Here is a 16,492-nt window from a genome sequence, read left to right as displayed (position 1 = left end):
TTATATGCCATATGCGTTCATTTTCCTATTATCTACAGATATTTCAGAATCATTCCACACCTATAATGCTCAGGTAACATAATATACACCTGGTTATATGCCATATGTGTTCATTCTCCTATTATCTACATATATTTCATGATCATTCCACACCTATAATGCTCAGGTAACATAATATACACCTGGTTATATGGCATATGCATTCATTCTCCTATTATCTACAGATATTTCATGATCATTCCACACCTATAATGCTCAGGTAACATAATATACCCCTGGTTATATGCCATATGCGTTCATTCTCCTATTATCTACATATATTTCATGATCATTCCACACCTATAATGCTCAGGTAACATAATATACACCTGGTTATATGCCATATGCATTCATTCTCCTATTATCTACAGATATTTCATGATCATTCCACACCTATAATGCTCAGGTAACATAATATACACCTGGTTATATGCCATATGCATTCATTCTCCTATTATCTACATATATTTCATGATCATTCCACACCTATAATGTTCAGGTAACATAATATACACCTGGTTATATGCCATATTGTTAGGGCCAGATGGACGGGTAGACCCTGGAGGTGGATCCACTGGGCCGAACTCCCGGATGAGGGAAAGGAGTCCGGTAGCCGGAGCACTGTAGGTAGCAGGACAGTCCGTGCACTGGGAGAAAATGGAGAAGTCCCTGGGACCACGAGGTCACTGATGGTGGTCCGGGTGACGGAGCTCAGGTTCGGAAGCCGTGATGGTGTCAGGCGGGGTTCGGAACCGTAGGAGCGAGATGACGGGTCACCGCAGGGATCCGAGATGGTACGGACTGTCAGGATGGCAGATGGGCAGCGTTCGGGGTTCGAGGTACCGCAGGACCGGATGGCGATGCAGGATCGGCTCTAGAAGACAGAGAGGTAAGTATCTCACAGAACACAAGGAGACCTGACTCCTAGCTTGGGAAAACACGAAGAACAGGCCCCGCTCCCTTGGGCATTAACCCCCTATATACCCTGTACCTGTGTGCATCATTTCCTGTTAATTGACACTGGCCCTTTAAGAAAGGGTCAGTGACCGCGCGCGCGCCCTAATGCGCATGCGCGCGGCCCGGGTGCCAGAAGCCAGGGCAGGAAGCTGAGAGGAGGACGCAGGGGAGCCGGCCAGGGACTGGGAAGCCGTCGGGCGCCGGGAGCGGAGACCAGGGGGCCTGGGGAGTACGGACACCGGAGGCTGGAGAGCGGGGAGCGTGGCAGGTGAGCCGGGGAGCGGAGCAGAGGACCCGGGGAACGGAGCAGGGGACCCGGGGAGCGGAGCAGAGGACCCGGGGAGCGTGACAGTACCCCCCCCCACGCCCCCCTCCCCGCAACCGGGACAGGAAGGCACGGATCAGAGGAGTGCCCACGTTCTCCCTGGGCTCCCAAGACCTATCCTCAGGACCATACCCTTCCCAGTCCACCAGGAAGAACTGCCGACCACGTACGGTCTTCATGGCCACGATATCTCTTACCGCATAGATGTCGTCCTCAGCAATAGGAGGAGGAGCCGGACTGGCGGCAGCGGAGAAGGGACCAAGGACAACCGGCTTGAGCAGAGAGACGTGGAAGGAGTTGGGTATTCTCATCGTGGCCGGGAGCTGCAGTTTGTAGGAGACCTCATTGATCTTGCCGAGGACTTTAAACGGTCCGATGTAGCGAGGTCCCAGCTTGTAGGATGGTATCTTCAGTCGGATGTACTTGGAAGCAAGCCAGACGAGATCTCCCGGAGAGAAACACGGAGGATCCAGGCGTCTCTTGTCCGCGTGTCTCTTCATCCGCAGGGTTGCCCGTGCAAGGGACGCCGTAACTGAGTCCCAAATGGTTGCAAAGTCACGGAGTACTGCATCAGCAGCAGGGATGTCCGAGGACGAGGATACAGGCAATGGGACAGACGGCTGAAGTCCGTAGATGACATGGAAGGGAGAGCTCACTGACGTGGTGATTATGGGAGAATTCAGCCCAAGGAAGAAGCGTGGACCAATCGTCATGATGGGCGTTCACGTAGTGACGTAAGAAAGAGGTCAATATCTGATTGACCCGTTCCACTTGGCCGTTCGACTGAGGGTGGTAGGCCGAAGAAAAGTCCAGAGTCACGCCCAGATGTTTGCAGAGAGCCCTCCAGAAGCGGGAGGTGAACTGAGTTCCTCTGTCGGACACTATGTGTGATGGAAAGCCATGCAAGCGGAAGATGTGATGTATATAAGCGTCCGCGAGTTCCTGAGCAGAGGGCAGTCCAGCCATAGGAACGAAATGGGCCATTTTAGAGAACCGATCCACCACGACCCATATGACTGTGTGTCCGGAGGACAATGGCAAGTCCGTAATAAAGTCCATCGCTATGTGTTGCCAGGGAACTGAGGGTATGGGCAGAGGCAGAAGACGGCCGTATGGCAGGTGTTTGGGTGTCTTGTTCCTGGCACAGGAGGAGCAGGCAGAGACAAAAGAGGCGACGTCCGTGCGAAGGGATGGCCACCAGTAATGACGTGCAATAGCGCTCCATGTTTTCTTCTGACCTGCATGACTGGCTGTTTTCGAGGCATGGCCCCAGTGTAACACTTTTTGCCTGTCAGTCTCAGAGACATAGGTCTTCCCGGGCGGTATCTGGGCCAGGGTGACAGGAGCCACCGGAATAATCTTATTTGGACAGATGATGGGTTGAGATGTCTCCTCCTCCTGTTCCACGGGCACGAAAGACCTAGACAAGGCATCAGCGCGTACATTCTTGTCCGCGGGTCGGAAATGAAGCTGGAAGTCGAACCGGGCAAAGAACAAGGACCACCTGGCTTGCCGTGGGTTCAGTCGCTGAGCAGTCCGCAGGTATTCCAGGTTTTTGTGGTCCGTGTAAACAATGACAGGGTACACTGCTCCTTCCAGAAGATAGCGCCATTCCTCCAGAGCCAGTTTGACCGCCAATAGCTCTCGGTCACCGATGGTGTAATTGCGTTCAGGCGCGGAGAAGCTCTTGGAGAAGAAACCGCACGTCACCATCTTCCCGGAGGATGACTTCTGCATGAGCACTGCTCCGGCTCCCGAGGAGGAGGCATCCACCTCCAAGGTGAACTGGCGGTTTAACTCTGGACGGTGGAGTACAGGAGAGGAGGCAAAGGCTCGCTTTAGAGCGCCAAACGCGGCGTCGGCCGCAGGTGACCAGTCCTTTGGATTAGCCCCCTTCTTGGTCAAGGTGGAGAGAGGAGCAGTCAGAGCCGAGAAGTGAGGAATGAACTGGCGGTAATAGTTAGCGAATCCCAGAAAGCGTTGGATTGCCTTCAGTCCAGAAGGAGGAGGCCAGTTGAGAATGGAGGAGACCTTCTTTGGATCCATCTGCAGTCCGGTATCGGTGATGAGGTACCCCAGGAAGGGGAGAGAAGACTGTTCGAAGACACACTTCTCGTACTTGGCGTACAGACGAATCTCTCTCAGTCTTTGTAGAACCAGTTGCACGTTCTCTCGGTGGGTCTGGAGGTCCGGAGAGAAGACAAGGATGTCATCCAGATATACCACCACACAGACGTAGAGAAGGTCCCGAAACACATCGTTCACTAATTCTTGGAAGACTGCTGGTGCGTTACACAGGCCGAAGGGCATCACGCAGTATTCATAGTGCCCATCGCGAGTGTTGAACGCGGTCTTCCATTCATCCCCTGAGCGGATACGGACCAGGTTGTAGGCACCCCGAAGATCCAACTTGGTGAACACACGAGCTCCTCTGAGCCGATCAAACAATTCGGGGATGAGCGGCAGAGGGTACTTGTTTTTCACGGTGATTAGGTTCAATCCCCGGTAGTCTATACATGGGCGTAGGTCGCCCTCTTTCTTCTTAACGAAGAAGAAGCCTGCTCCAGCAGGAGAGGAGGATCTCCGGATGAATCCCTTAGCCAGGCCCTCTGTGATGTACGTAGACATGGCCCTTGTTTCGGCTGGAGACAGTGGATATATCCGTCCTCGAGGTGGTGTAGTTCCCGGGAGCAGGTCAATGGCACAATCGTAAGGACGATGTGGCGGAAGTACTTCGGACTCCTTCTTATCAAAGACGTCCACGAAGGACCAATAGGCTGAGGGCAGTCCCGGTAGGGACTCGGGAACCGGAGGTCGCCGGACGGGTTGTATGGTCTTCAGACACCTCTCATGGCAAGAAGACCCCCATCGAGTGATATCGCCAGTGCCCCAGCTGACTGAAGGCTCGTGTGTCCGCAACCAGGGAAGGCCCAGCAGGATTTGATGTGACATATGTGGGAGGACGTAGAGAGCGATGTTCTCGGTGTGCAGAGCACCGATACGCAGTTCAAGCGGCTTGGTGATCCAGGAGATGGTGTCAGAGAGAGGTCTCCCATCCACAGAGGCGATCACAAGAGGTTTGGCGAGTGGAGTAACAGGCACCTGGTACTTGTCCACCGTGGCCTGCTGGATGAAATTGCCTGCTGCCCCAGAATCGAGGTACGCCTCAGCCGTAAATCGCGTCTCTCCCGTTGTCACTTGCACAGTCCATGTAACTGGGTCTGAGAGAGTCCCAGCACCTAGGGTGGCCTCTCCTACCAACCCTAGGCTTTGGAGTTTCCCGGCCCCTCTGGACAGGCGTGTAGCAGGTGTGTGCCCTCTCCGCAGTAAAAGCAGAGACCCTTGGCGAGCCGCTCTGCTCGACGTTGTTCAGACTGTCGCACACGGTCGATCTGCATGGGCTCATGGATGGAGACACCAGAGGCCGTTGACTGGAGTACGGCGGGCTTCTGTGGAGGCGAGGAATGCCGTACCGGACGTCTCTCACGGGATACCTCTTTGGACCGCTCCTGAAAGCGTATGTCCACTCGAGTCGCTAGAGTAATCAGGGCGTCCAGGGTGGACGGTACATCACGTCCAGCCAGCTCATCTTTGATTCGACCCGATAGTCCTTCCCAGAAGGCGGCGGTTAGGGCCTCGTTATTCCACCCGAGTTCTGAAGCCAAGGTGCGGAAACGGATGGCGTATTGACCCACCGTCAGTGTTCCCTGACGTAACCGGAGAAGTGATGACGCAGACGCGGAGGCGCGTCCGGGTTCGTCAAAGGTGCTGCGAAAGGCCTGCAGGAACTCCTGGAGGTTCTTGGTCATAGGTTCCTCCTTCTCCCACAAGGGGTTCATCCACGCCAGTGCCTCGCCTTCTAGGTGAGACATGATGAAGGCGACCTTGGCTTGGTCGGAGGCAAATAGATGTGGCAGCTGCGTGAAATGGAGGGAGCATTGGTTTATAAACCCCCTGCAGGTCTTGGGATCTCCGGCGTACCGGGGTGGTGAGGCCAAACGCAGTCTGGAAGCATCCGAAGAGGCAGCCACGGGAGCGGGGGTCGTGGCTTGACTAGTGGAGGCTCGGGATGTTGAAGACGTGACTGCCGCTTGTAGCGTGGTCAGGCGGGTGTCCACGGAAGTCATAAAGTTCAGCATGCGGGTCTGGACTTCACGCTGGAGTTGGAGTTCCTCATGCAAGGCCGCTAGTGCTTCGGCGGGATCCATGGCCTGTTCTTACTGTTAGGGCCAGATGGACGGGTAGACCCTGGAGGTGGATCCACTGGGCCGAACTCCCGGATGAGGGAAAGGAGTCCGGTAGCCGGAGCACTGTAGGTAGCAGGACAGTCCGTGCACTGGGAGAAAATGGAGAAGTCCCTGGGACCACGAGGTCACTGATGGTGGTCCGGGTGACGGAGCTCAGGTTCGGAAGCCGTGATGGTGTCAGGCGGGGTCCGGAACCGTAGGAGCGAGATGACGGGTCACCGCAGGGATCCGAGATGGTACGGACTGTCAGGATGGCAGATGGGCAGCGTTCGGGGTTCGAGGTACCGCAGGACCGGATGGCGATGCAGGATCGGCTCTAGAAGACAGAGAGGTAAGTATCTCACAGAACACAAGGAGACCTGACTCCTAGCTTGGGAAAACACGAAGAACAGGCCCCGCTCCCTTGGACATTAACCCCCTATATACCCTGTACCTGTGTGCATCATTTCCTGTTAATTGACACTGGCCCTTTAAGAAAGGGTCAGTGACCGCGCGCCCTAATGCGCATGCGCGCGGCCCGGGTGCCAGAAGCCAGGGCAGGAAGCTGAGAGGAGGACGCAGGGGAGCCGGCCAGGGACTGGGAAGCCGTCGGGCGCCGGGAGCGGAGACCAGGGGGCCTGGGGAGTACGGACACCGGAGGCTGGAGAGCGGGGAGCGTGGCAGGTGAGCCGGGGAGCGGAGCAGAGGACCCGGGGAACGGAGCAGGGGACCCGGGGAGCGGAGCAGAGGACCCGGGGAGCGTGACACATATGCATTCATTCTCCTATTATCTACAGATATTTCATGATCATTCCACACCTATAATGCTCAGGTATCATAATATACACCTGGTTATATGCCATATGCATTTATTCTCCTATTATCTACAGATATTTCATGATCATTCCACACCTATAATGCTCAGGTAACATAATATACACCTGGTTATATGCCATATGCATTCATTCTCCTATTATCTACAGATATTTCATGATCATTCCACACCTATAATGCTCAGGTAACATAATATACACCTGGTTATATGCCATATGCTTTCATTCTCCTATTATCTACATATATTTCATTATCATTCCACACCTATAATGCTCAGGTAACATAATATACACCTGGTTATATGGCATATGCATTCATTCTCCTATTATCTACATATATTTCATGATCATTCCACACCTATAATGCTCAGGTAACATAATATACACCTGGTTATATGCCATATGCGTTCATTCTCCTATTATCTACAGATATTTCATGATCATTCCACACCTATAATGCTCAGGTAACATAATATACACCTGGTTATATGCCATATGCGTTCATTTTCCTATTATCTACAGATATTTCAGAATCATTCCACACCTATAATGCTCAGGTAACATAATATACACCTGGTTATATGCCATATGTGTTCATTCTCCTATTATCTACAGATATCTCATGATCATTCCACACCTATAATGCTCAGGTAACGTAATATACACCTGGTTATATGCCATATGCATTCATTCTCCTATTATCTACAGATATTTCATGATCATTCCACACCTATAATGCTCAGGTAACATAATATACACCTGGTTATATGCCATATGTGTTCATTCTCCTATTATCTACAGATATTTCATGATCATTCCACACCTATAATGCTCAGGTAACATAATATACACCTGGTTATATGCCATATGCGTTCATTCTCCTATTATCTACAGATATTTCATGATCATTCCACACCTATAATGCTCAGGTAACATAATATACACCTGGTTATATGCCATATGCGTTCATTTTCCTATTATCTACAGATATTTCAGAATCATTCCACACCTATAATGCTCAGGTAACATAATATACACCTGGTTATATGCCATATGTGTTCATTCTCCTATTATCTACATATATTTCATGATCATTCCACACCTATAATGCTCAGGTAACATAATATACACCTGGTTATATGCCATATGCGTTCATTCTCCTATTATCTACAGATATTTCATGATCATTCCACACCTATAATGCTCAGGTAACATAATATACACCTGGTTATATGCCATATGCGTTCATTTTCCTATTATCTACAGATATTTCAGAATCATTCCACACCTATAATGCTCAGGTAACATAATATACACCTGGTTATATGCCATATGTGTTCATTCTCCTATTATCTACATATATTTCATGATCATTCCACACCTATAATGCTCAGGTAACATAATATACACCTGGTTATATGCCATATGCGTTCATTCTCCTATTATCTACAGATATTTCATGATCATTCCACACCTATAATGCTCAGGTAACATAATATACACCTGGTTATATGCCATATGCGTTCATTCTCCTATTATCTACATATATTTCATGATCATTCCACACCTATAATGCTCAGGTAACATAATATACACCTGGTTATATGCCATATGCGTTCATTCTCCTATTATCTACAGATATTTCATGATCATTCCACACCTATAATGCTCAGGTAACATAATATACACCTGGTTATATGCCATATGCATTCATTCTCCTATTATCTACAGATATTTCATAATCATTCCACACCTATAATGCTCAGGTAACATAATATACACCTGGTTATATGCCATATGCATTCATTCTCCTATTATCTACAGATATTTCATGATCATTCCACACCTATAATGCTCAGGTAACCTAATATACACCTGGTTATATGCCATATGCATTCATTCTCCTATTATCTATAGGTATTTCATGATCATTCCACACCTATAATGCTCAGGTAACGTAATATACATAATAATAAGTTATTACCCTCATTCTTTTTATTTATTCCTTTTCATCATTCTTTTTAGTATGTCCCGGGAAATGTCGTCTCCATCTTGTTATATTCTCAGGGTTTTCCCTATAGTGAAGGAGATTTCTTTTATCTCCAGTAATTGTATTATTACAGCTGATTCTTTATGATGTTCCATCGTCATCTTCTCCCCATTCAGGTCCCTACAATATCGGATCCTCTCAGTGGAGATCTTCTATAGAAGAGAATTCTCCTGATTGCCCCGTGAAGGATGGATATGGACAGGGACAAGATGGCGGAGAGGATATTACACCTCACCCTAGAGATCCTCTTCCGGCTTACTGGAGAGGTGAGAGATTCTGATGACGTCACATTACATCATTCTTATCTATGGGAATAACAGATGGACAGAACTGGAGAGGTGAGGACTCTGGAAATGTCTGGAGTGAGATTTATTACTGTGTCTCTCCATAACCAGGATTACACAGTAGTGAAGAAGACCTCTAGTGAGCGCTGTCAGGCCCCTGTGTCTGAGGGATGGGGAAGACCCCTGAGCCCAATCACGGGGCCTCCACCTCACCCCCCGATACATGAGGACATCAATGACCAGAAGATCCTAGAACTCACCTACAAGATGATTGAGCTGCTGACTGGAGAGGTGACACTGCTGGGAATGCTGGGACATTATACAGTAACGCTATGAAGGGATCGGGGGTGACGGTATCATTGTATGTGTCAGGTTCCTATAAGGTGTCAGGACGTCACCGTCTATTTCTCCATGGAGGAGTGGGAGTATTTAGAAGGACACAAAGATCTGTACAAGGACGTCATGATGGAGGATCCCCAGCCCCTCACATCACCAGGTAATAGACAGGACTAAATACACACGGCCTATAATTATCTGTATGTAAGGAATGAGTTCAGTCCCTGTATGTGTCTCCTCCAGTTCTATCCAGTAAGAGGACAACACCAGAGAGATGTCCCCGTCCTCTTCTCCCACAGGACTGTAAACAAGAAGATCCCGATGTTCCTCAGGATCATCAGGTAGATGGAGAGAAGGTGCCATGAAATCTCCTATGATGTGTAGACGGCTGTGAAGTTCTTGTGCTCAGTCTTGTTTTATCCATTGATGAAGCGTAAGAGTAGAAAGAGACCGCACTCAATCCGCTGTGAAGGATTTCTTTATTCAAACACGTGCAGAGTGGAGGGCTGGAGACACACTGTGAGCTGGCTCCTCAAGAATGGACGACAGCTGTTTCGCCCAAATTGGGCTTCCACAGGTCCACATGTGGAGCTACGGCTACACCCCTTTTAAAGGAGTGCTCACAGATTGCCCCAGACCACATAAAAACAAATAGGAGATTTGTGTATGCATATAAAATACATGTATCCATTTCCATGCATGAATTTACAACAAATTTTAAACATGTAAAAGAACACACTTGAATAAAATGAAGCAATGGGTGATAGACAGGCAGAACTATCATAGGAACACAGATAGATCCACACGATCGTTTAACCCTTGGGGGCCCTGTGCCCCATAATTAATAATTAACCTAGCCTCCTCTTGTAGCAACAATTTGTGTAGGTCGCCCCCCTTCAAAGGGAGGGAGACCTTTTTAAGGCCGGCAAAACGCAAAACGTCGGGGTCACCATCATGACAATCCTGGATATGGGAAATTAATCTGGGAGAACCTTTCCCTGATGTTATTGAACTATAATGTTCCCTGAATCGCACATATAAGCATCTTATAGTCTTGCCTATGTAGAACCTGCCACAAGGGCAGAGCACCACATAGACCACAAACTTGGTTTTGCATGAGATGAATTGATGGACAGTGTGCAAGTGCGGGCCGACCTGTACGGAGCGACCTTTTAAATGCTGGCTGCAAAAACGACACTGACCGCACCGGTAATTCCCTGGTGGGCAGCATTTGTCTAGCTAGGTTGTCGAATTGGTAAGTCTGTTCCTCACAAGTCTGTCCCGCAAATTGCCGCATCGTCTGAACGATACCAAAGGATTGGACATTGTCCTGTCAGATAAAGCCGGATCATTCTTCAAGATGTGCCAATTTCTGCAAAGAGCAGTTCTAATGGCATGCTCCAGAGGTCCAAATTTAAAATTAAAGACAAACCTACCCAAATTGTCAACACATTTTCTGGTGCGGTTTTTACGGACAGACGTGGCGCCGTCTGATCTAGCTCTCTCACAGGCTGAATCAATCAGTTTTTTTGGGTAAGCTCTTTGATGCAATCTAATCTTCAACTCCTGAGATTGTTGAAAAAAAGATTCCTCTGAACTGTTTGCTCTACGTACTCTCAGGAATTGACTGTAGGGCAAACCCGTCTTAATGTGGAGGGGGTGGGCACTTTGATAATGAAGAAGGGAGTTTGATGCCGTCGGCTTTCTGAACAACCTTGTACAAATATCGCCCTCCTTGATAGAAACCTCAATATCTAAAAAATTGAGAGTATCGCCACCATATGAGGAAGTAAAGGACATATTCATGGTGTTACAAGTGTTAAGATAGGACACGAAATCTGCAAAAAGGACCTCAGTGCCAGCCCACACTATGAATATGTCGTCCACATACCTCAAGAAATGGCGAATATATTTCAAAAAAGGGTTGGTGTCAGAAAAAACATATTTGCTTTCAAAGGAGCCCAAAAAAATATTGGCCATGGCACAAGAGACAGGGGTACCCATAGCGGTACCCCTGCACTGCAAGTACCAACTGTCCAAAAACATGAAAGCGTTTAGATAAAACGAAATCAAGGGCTTCCTCAATGAAACTGCAAAATAACGCATCTTTTCCAGTCTGTGCCACCAAATCCCTAACAGTCTGTATACCCAAATTCTGAGGAATGCGGGTATACAGACTCTCCACATCAATCGAGGTTAAAGCAAAGCCCTCCTGCCATGTCATACCCTTTAGCAGTGTTAAAAAATCACTGCTATCCTTGACATAAGAGGGGATATGACTCATAATTGGTCTCAACAGCCAGTCCAAATAGTGCGACAAAGGCTCAGTTAAAGAGCCGATGCCGGCCACTATTGGGCGACCAGGTGGATTATCCCTGCTCTTATGTATCTTTGGTATGCAATACCAGTGGGGCTTTGTAGGAAAAGGAGGAATTAATTTATCAGCCTGTGAGCGAGACAGAAAACCCAGCCCCACGTATTTGTCCAGCAACCGCACCAAAGATTTCTTAAAATCTTGAATAGGATTTGCAGAAAGAGGACAATAGGTAGATCTGTCCATTAATTGTCTATTGCATTCCTTGATGTAATCATGTTTAGGAAGGAGGACAACGTTGCCCCCCTTGTCAGCCTCGCGGAACACCGTCTCCTCCCAACCCTGCATGATACATATCGCAGCCTGTTCTTTTTTACTTAGATTCTGGATCGGCCTGGCGTACACCAATGACTCGACATCCTTCAAGACAGCTTCCTGATATAAATCAATCAAATTTCCAGGTACAGTAGGGGGACAAAAATCCGATTTTGAATAAAGAAATCCTTCACAGCGGATTGAGTGCGGTCTCTTTCTACTCTTACGCTTCATCAATGGACTTTGCCTTATGACCAGCACCCCACTCTTGGATTGTCGGACCCTCCAGGCTCTCCACCCGAGCACAGGCACAGGCGGTACCGCAAGCGATATTGCAGGTAATCTGCAGTGGTGCAGGACTTTGCTTCCCTCCTGCTTTATCAGTCTTGTTTTATCCTCCAGTATTATATGTGTTATACTTGTGTAATGAGAGCGGTGGAGATGCAGGATTAGAGCTGATCATAGATGGGACTTCTCCATCTGTCTATGACTTTTACAATATTTGTTTCAGGGGGAAGATCTGCCCCATATTAATACTACAGAGACATATGTGAGGGGTGATGAGTGGAGTAAAGAGGAGATTCCTACAGATAACCGCCCAGGTGAGTAGTGACCACTAAATACAGAGAAGTCACAGATTCTTCTCAGTCACCGACTGTGGCTGCTTTATCAGGGTTGTAGTCCGGCCATAGAAAATAGTCACCATTCTGCTGCTAGACCACCACATGCTCCTCCACCCAATACTGACAATATTATTTTGGGCATTGTTGGAGTCAAATCAGCTACAGTAGATCTTACAGGTAGGATCCATCATATTCCTAGAAATTAGAAGACGTTTTCCTGTGAATTACCGTAAATTGGAGCCTTCTCTCATTTTCTTTGATAGAAGGTTTGATTTGCAGAATTTACAATTATTTCTTATTGTTTATGGAACAATAATAATATTCATTCATTTATATTGCGCTATTAATTCCACAGTGCTTTACATACATTGGCAACACTGTCCCCATTAGGGCTCACAATTTACAGTCCCTATCTGTATGTCTTTGGAGTGTGGGAATAAACTGGAGCACCCGGAGGAAACCCACGCAAACATGGGGAAAACAAACAAGCTCCTTGCAGATGTTGGCCTTGGTGGGATTTGAACCTCAAGCGCTGCAAGACTGTAGTGCTAACCACTGAGCCACCACAAGACTGCAGTGCTAACCACTGAGCCACCATGTCACCAATAAGTTTTTATTTTGTTATTCAATAATTAACAAATATTTTTTACAACCATATATTCCAATAAAAAAACAGAGACAGAACAATGTCATACAAAAGGGATTAGGGGGTAAAAAGAAGAAGAGACACCATAAAATATGGTAACACATTAGGGAGCTCAATAGGGGAAGAAAAGCACCAATTCAAGTACAAAAAGCCTTATATCATTACTAGATTTGGTTAACCAAGTCCCAAAGTTAGGAGAGCTAAAGGAAGACCGGGGTAACCATGTCCTCATATTCATAAGACTCAGAACGGAGCAAATCATATGAAATTACTAAATCTTCCATCCATATAAAAAAAGTCCACAGATTCAACCCATTCCAGCTTAGAGCGGAGAGGACGATCTCCAGTGTCTAGGGATGACTTGCCTCATTGCTGTCAGAGATATTCAGAAGAGACCTTTCTTGATGGATGAAATTGACAATTGAAATACTGAAAGTAACGTGGCTTCTGGAGAGTTCTGTAGTGTTGTACCAAAGACTTTATTAAAGAGATCAAAGATTGAGTCACAAACTTGCCCCACCAAAGATTGGTTATATTGCCCACAGGTGAATCACATTTCTAAAGCCCGCTTTACACGCTACAATATATCTTACGATGTGTCGGCGGGGTCACGTCGTAAGTGACGCACATCCGCCATCGTAAGGTATATTGTAGTGTGTGACAGCTACGTGTGATTGCAATTGAACATTAAAACGTTCATTGCATGCACGGCGTTCAATTACTAAAAATTGAACGTCAGGTTGTTCATCGTACCCGGGGTAGCACACATCGCAGTGTGTGACACTCCGGGAACGATGAACAGATCTTACCTGCGTCCAGTGGCTCCCAGCCGGCAATGCGGAAGGAAGGAGGTGGGCGGGATGTTTACGTGCCGCTCATCTCCGCCCCTCCGCTTCTATTGGCCGGCTGCCGCGTGATGTCGATGCGACGCCGAACGTCCCTGCCACTCCAGGAAGTGGACGTTTGCCGCCCACAGCGAGGTCGTATGGACAGGTAAGTACGTGTGACGGGGGTTAATCGATTGTGCGACACGTTCAACAAATTGAACGTGCCGCACATACGATGGGGGCGGTTACGATCGCATATACGATATTGTATGCGAAATCGTAACGTGTAAAGCAGGCTTAACACTTATCAGATGTACCAGGGAACATATGATGAATGTGCTTGGGGGTCCTATACCACGTTGACAAGATCTTATAGTTAGTATCTCGGACGTGACAAGATACGGAGATCTGATAAGTAAGGGCAGAGTCACACTTGCGTATGACTCGCACAAGTGCAATGCGAGAAAATCTCATATTGTACTCGGCACCATGTAAGACAATGCTGCAGCTCAAATCTGTGAGTTTTTCCTCAGCCCTAATCGGACTGAGGAAAAAAATTGCAGCATGCTGCGATTGTATCCGAGTCTCAGATCACTCGCACCCATACAAGTCTATGAATACGAATGTACGAATGAAACATTGGACTGCACTCTGATGACATCCAAGTGCAGTGCAATATACGCACAGGCTGACAATGGAGGAGATTAAGAGATCACTCTCTCCCTCTCCTCCGCAGCTGTGATCCGATCACAGGATCAGATCACAGTTGCATGATACTCAGCTCACGCTCGCAGCAGAGCAGGAGCCTAGGGTCATTAGTATATCGCATTCAGTGCTCTAGCATAAGACGAAATGCACTATTGTGACTTTGCCCTAAGAGTAAAGATCACATCCCATTCAGCAGGAGAAAATGATCTATTGAGCTCCCGTTCCCATGCCCCCTGAAATGGAGCCAGGGAATTTAATCTTTCTGCCTCCCTCAACAACCTACTCAGCAACACAATGAGAAGGAGCTTCCTCTTTGATACAAAGTTTTTCAAACTTCATTAAGGGTCTCAGCCAAACCTCTTGACTTGGGATTAAATGGAAGAGACCAGATATGTGACTGTAACCCATGCGGATACGTGCGGCTGCGGAACATGCTGAGGATAATAGGTCCGGGACTTCCTCAGGTAATCCGCATGAATGTCCGCAGGTTTTCCATAGCTATTTCGCTGTACTACCGCAGCTATTAGCTGCGGATTCCGGCGAGCAGCTGCGGGAAACCTGCGGCCGTACCTGTGGATATATCCGCAGGTGCGAGCTCCCGTGGGCACATAGCCTAAAAGTATTAGCATCCTGTGAATCCCGTATAAATGGAGGCATAGGGCCAGGTATAGAAGAGATATTAGATTTATGAATTATCCAATCCCAGAGGAATATAAATAATGTTATAGGATTCATAGATTCTTCCAGCTCAGTCTATATTTTGTTGGAAGGATTTATGATTATATTTAAAATACAATTAAGCATGGAGGCTTTATTGTATACCAAAAACTGTAACACCTGCCCCTCCCCTCCTTGTGCCCTAGAGTGCATCAATACTGAGTATATGCCATGCGGTGTCCTACCCCTCACTGACTAGGTGTCATGGTGACTACAGACCCTATTCACATTTGCTCAGCCAGAGTCAGGTGTCGTCTCTTTAGTGCACTATGGTCTTCGGTTTAGCAGGAGTTAATTCCTGCTGACTGATGAATTGCTGCTGGGGTCACAGGTTGCTGAGGTCTTATCACAATCCCCTCCGCCATATAATTAGTGGTAGAAGCTAGCCTCACATACCGAAGATGGCTCTAGCTTTGCTCCAGCGTTATCGGTCTTGTGCGTGGTGATCCTGTTGTTGGTGAACTGTCGTATGCTATTTGGTGTGCTGTGGAAATATCCTTGTTTTTTTCCTCCCTGTACTTTATTTCTCCCTGAGCATGTATTGTTGTTTTACCTGTGTGTGCTTGCAGTGAATAAGGGACAGTTTGCTATTGGACAGCCTATACATCGGACACTGATCCTTGCACTCACCTTTCCTGGTCTCACTGGCTCTCCTTGCCTCTTCTTATTCCCTGGCTACATCATTTATTCTTTATGCTCTATCTCTACAAAATATTCATTCATTTGTCTACCTAATGATTAATTTACCTTTACAAAGGCTCACCACTGAGCCGAAATGTTGACAAAACTGAGTTTGACTTTTTTTGCAGAATAAACATACATAATAGCCAGTTTCTGTAACCCTATTCCAGCATGCACCGCGGCACTGACGTCACCGCTCTTCCCACGCAAGTGCAGGACCAGCCGCGCCTCGATCACACATTTGTATACACACCTGATGTGTGTACGTGTGGCATCCGGGTTAAAAACGGATGTCACACGTACCTGAAACACGGACGTCTGAAACTGGCCTAACATTGTGCTATGCATACCACATCTACATACATAATTGCCAGTTGTTGGATGTTACCGCATCCCTCAATGCACTGCGGCACTGTCAGTTACGCAGCCGCACTTTGCGCCCATATCATAGCCATGGTAACCAGGCACAACAGTGCAGGTGGAGCCCAAATAGAGACATGGTGGGTGGCACTGAGAGAGACATGGCGGGCAGCACAGAGAGAGACATGGCTGGCTGCACTGAGAGAGACATGGCTGGCTGCACTGAGAGAGACATGGCTGACGGCACTGAG

General features: G+C 47.7%; 1 protein-coding gene across 1 annotated transcript in view; it reads left to right on the top strand.

Moving 5' to 3' along the window:
- LOC142313113 (uncharacterized) overlaps positions 1 to 16,492 on the top strand; it is a 297,964-nt gene that overhangs the window by 186,834 nt on the left and 94,638 nt on the right. Inside the window, 2 exon segments of the mRNA XM_075352098.1 lie at positions 9,329 to 9,391; positions 12,191 to 12,281. Coding sequence (XP_075208213.1) covers positions 9,329 to 9,391; positions 12,191 to 12,281 — 154 coding nt within the window.

Source organism: Anomaloglossus baeobatrachus, chromosome 5, assembly GCF_048569485.1.
Source record: "Anomaloglossus baeobatrachus isolate aAnoBae1 chromosome 5, aAnoBae1.hap1, whole genome shotgun sequence".
NCBI lineage: Eukaryota > Metazoa > Chordata > Amphibia > Anura > Aromobatidae > Anomaloglossus > Anomaloglossus baeobatrachus.
This window is presented reverse-complemented; position numbering and strand designations above follow the sequence as displayed.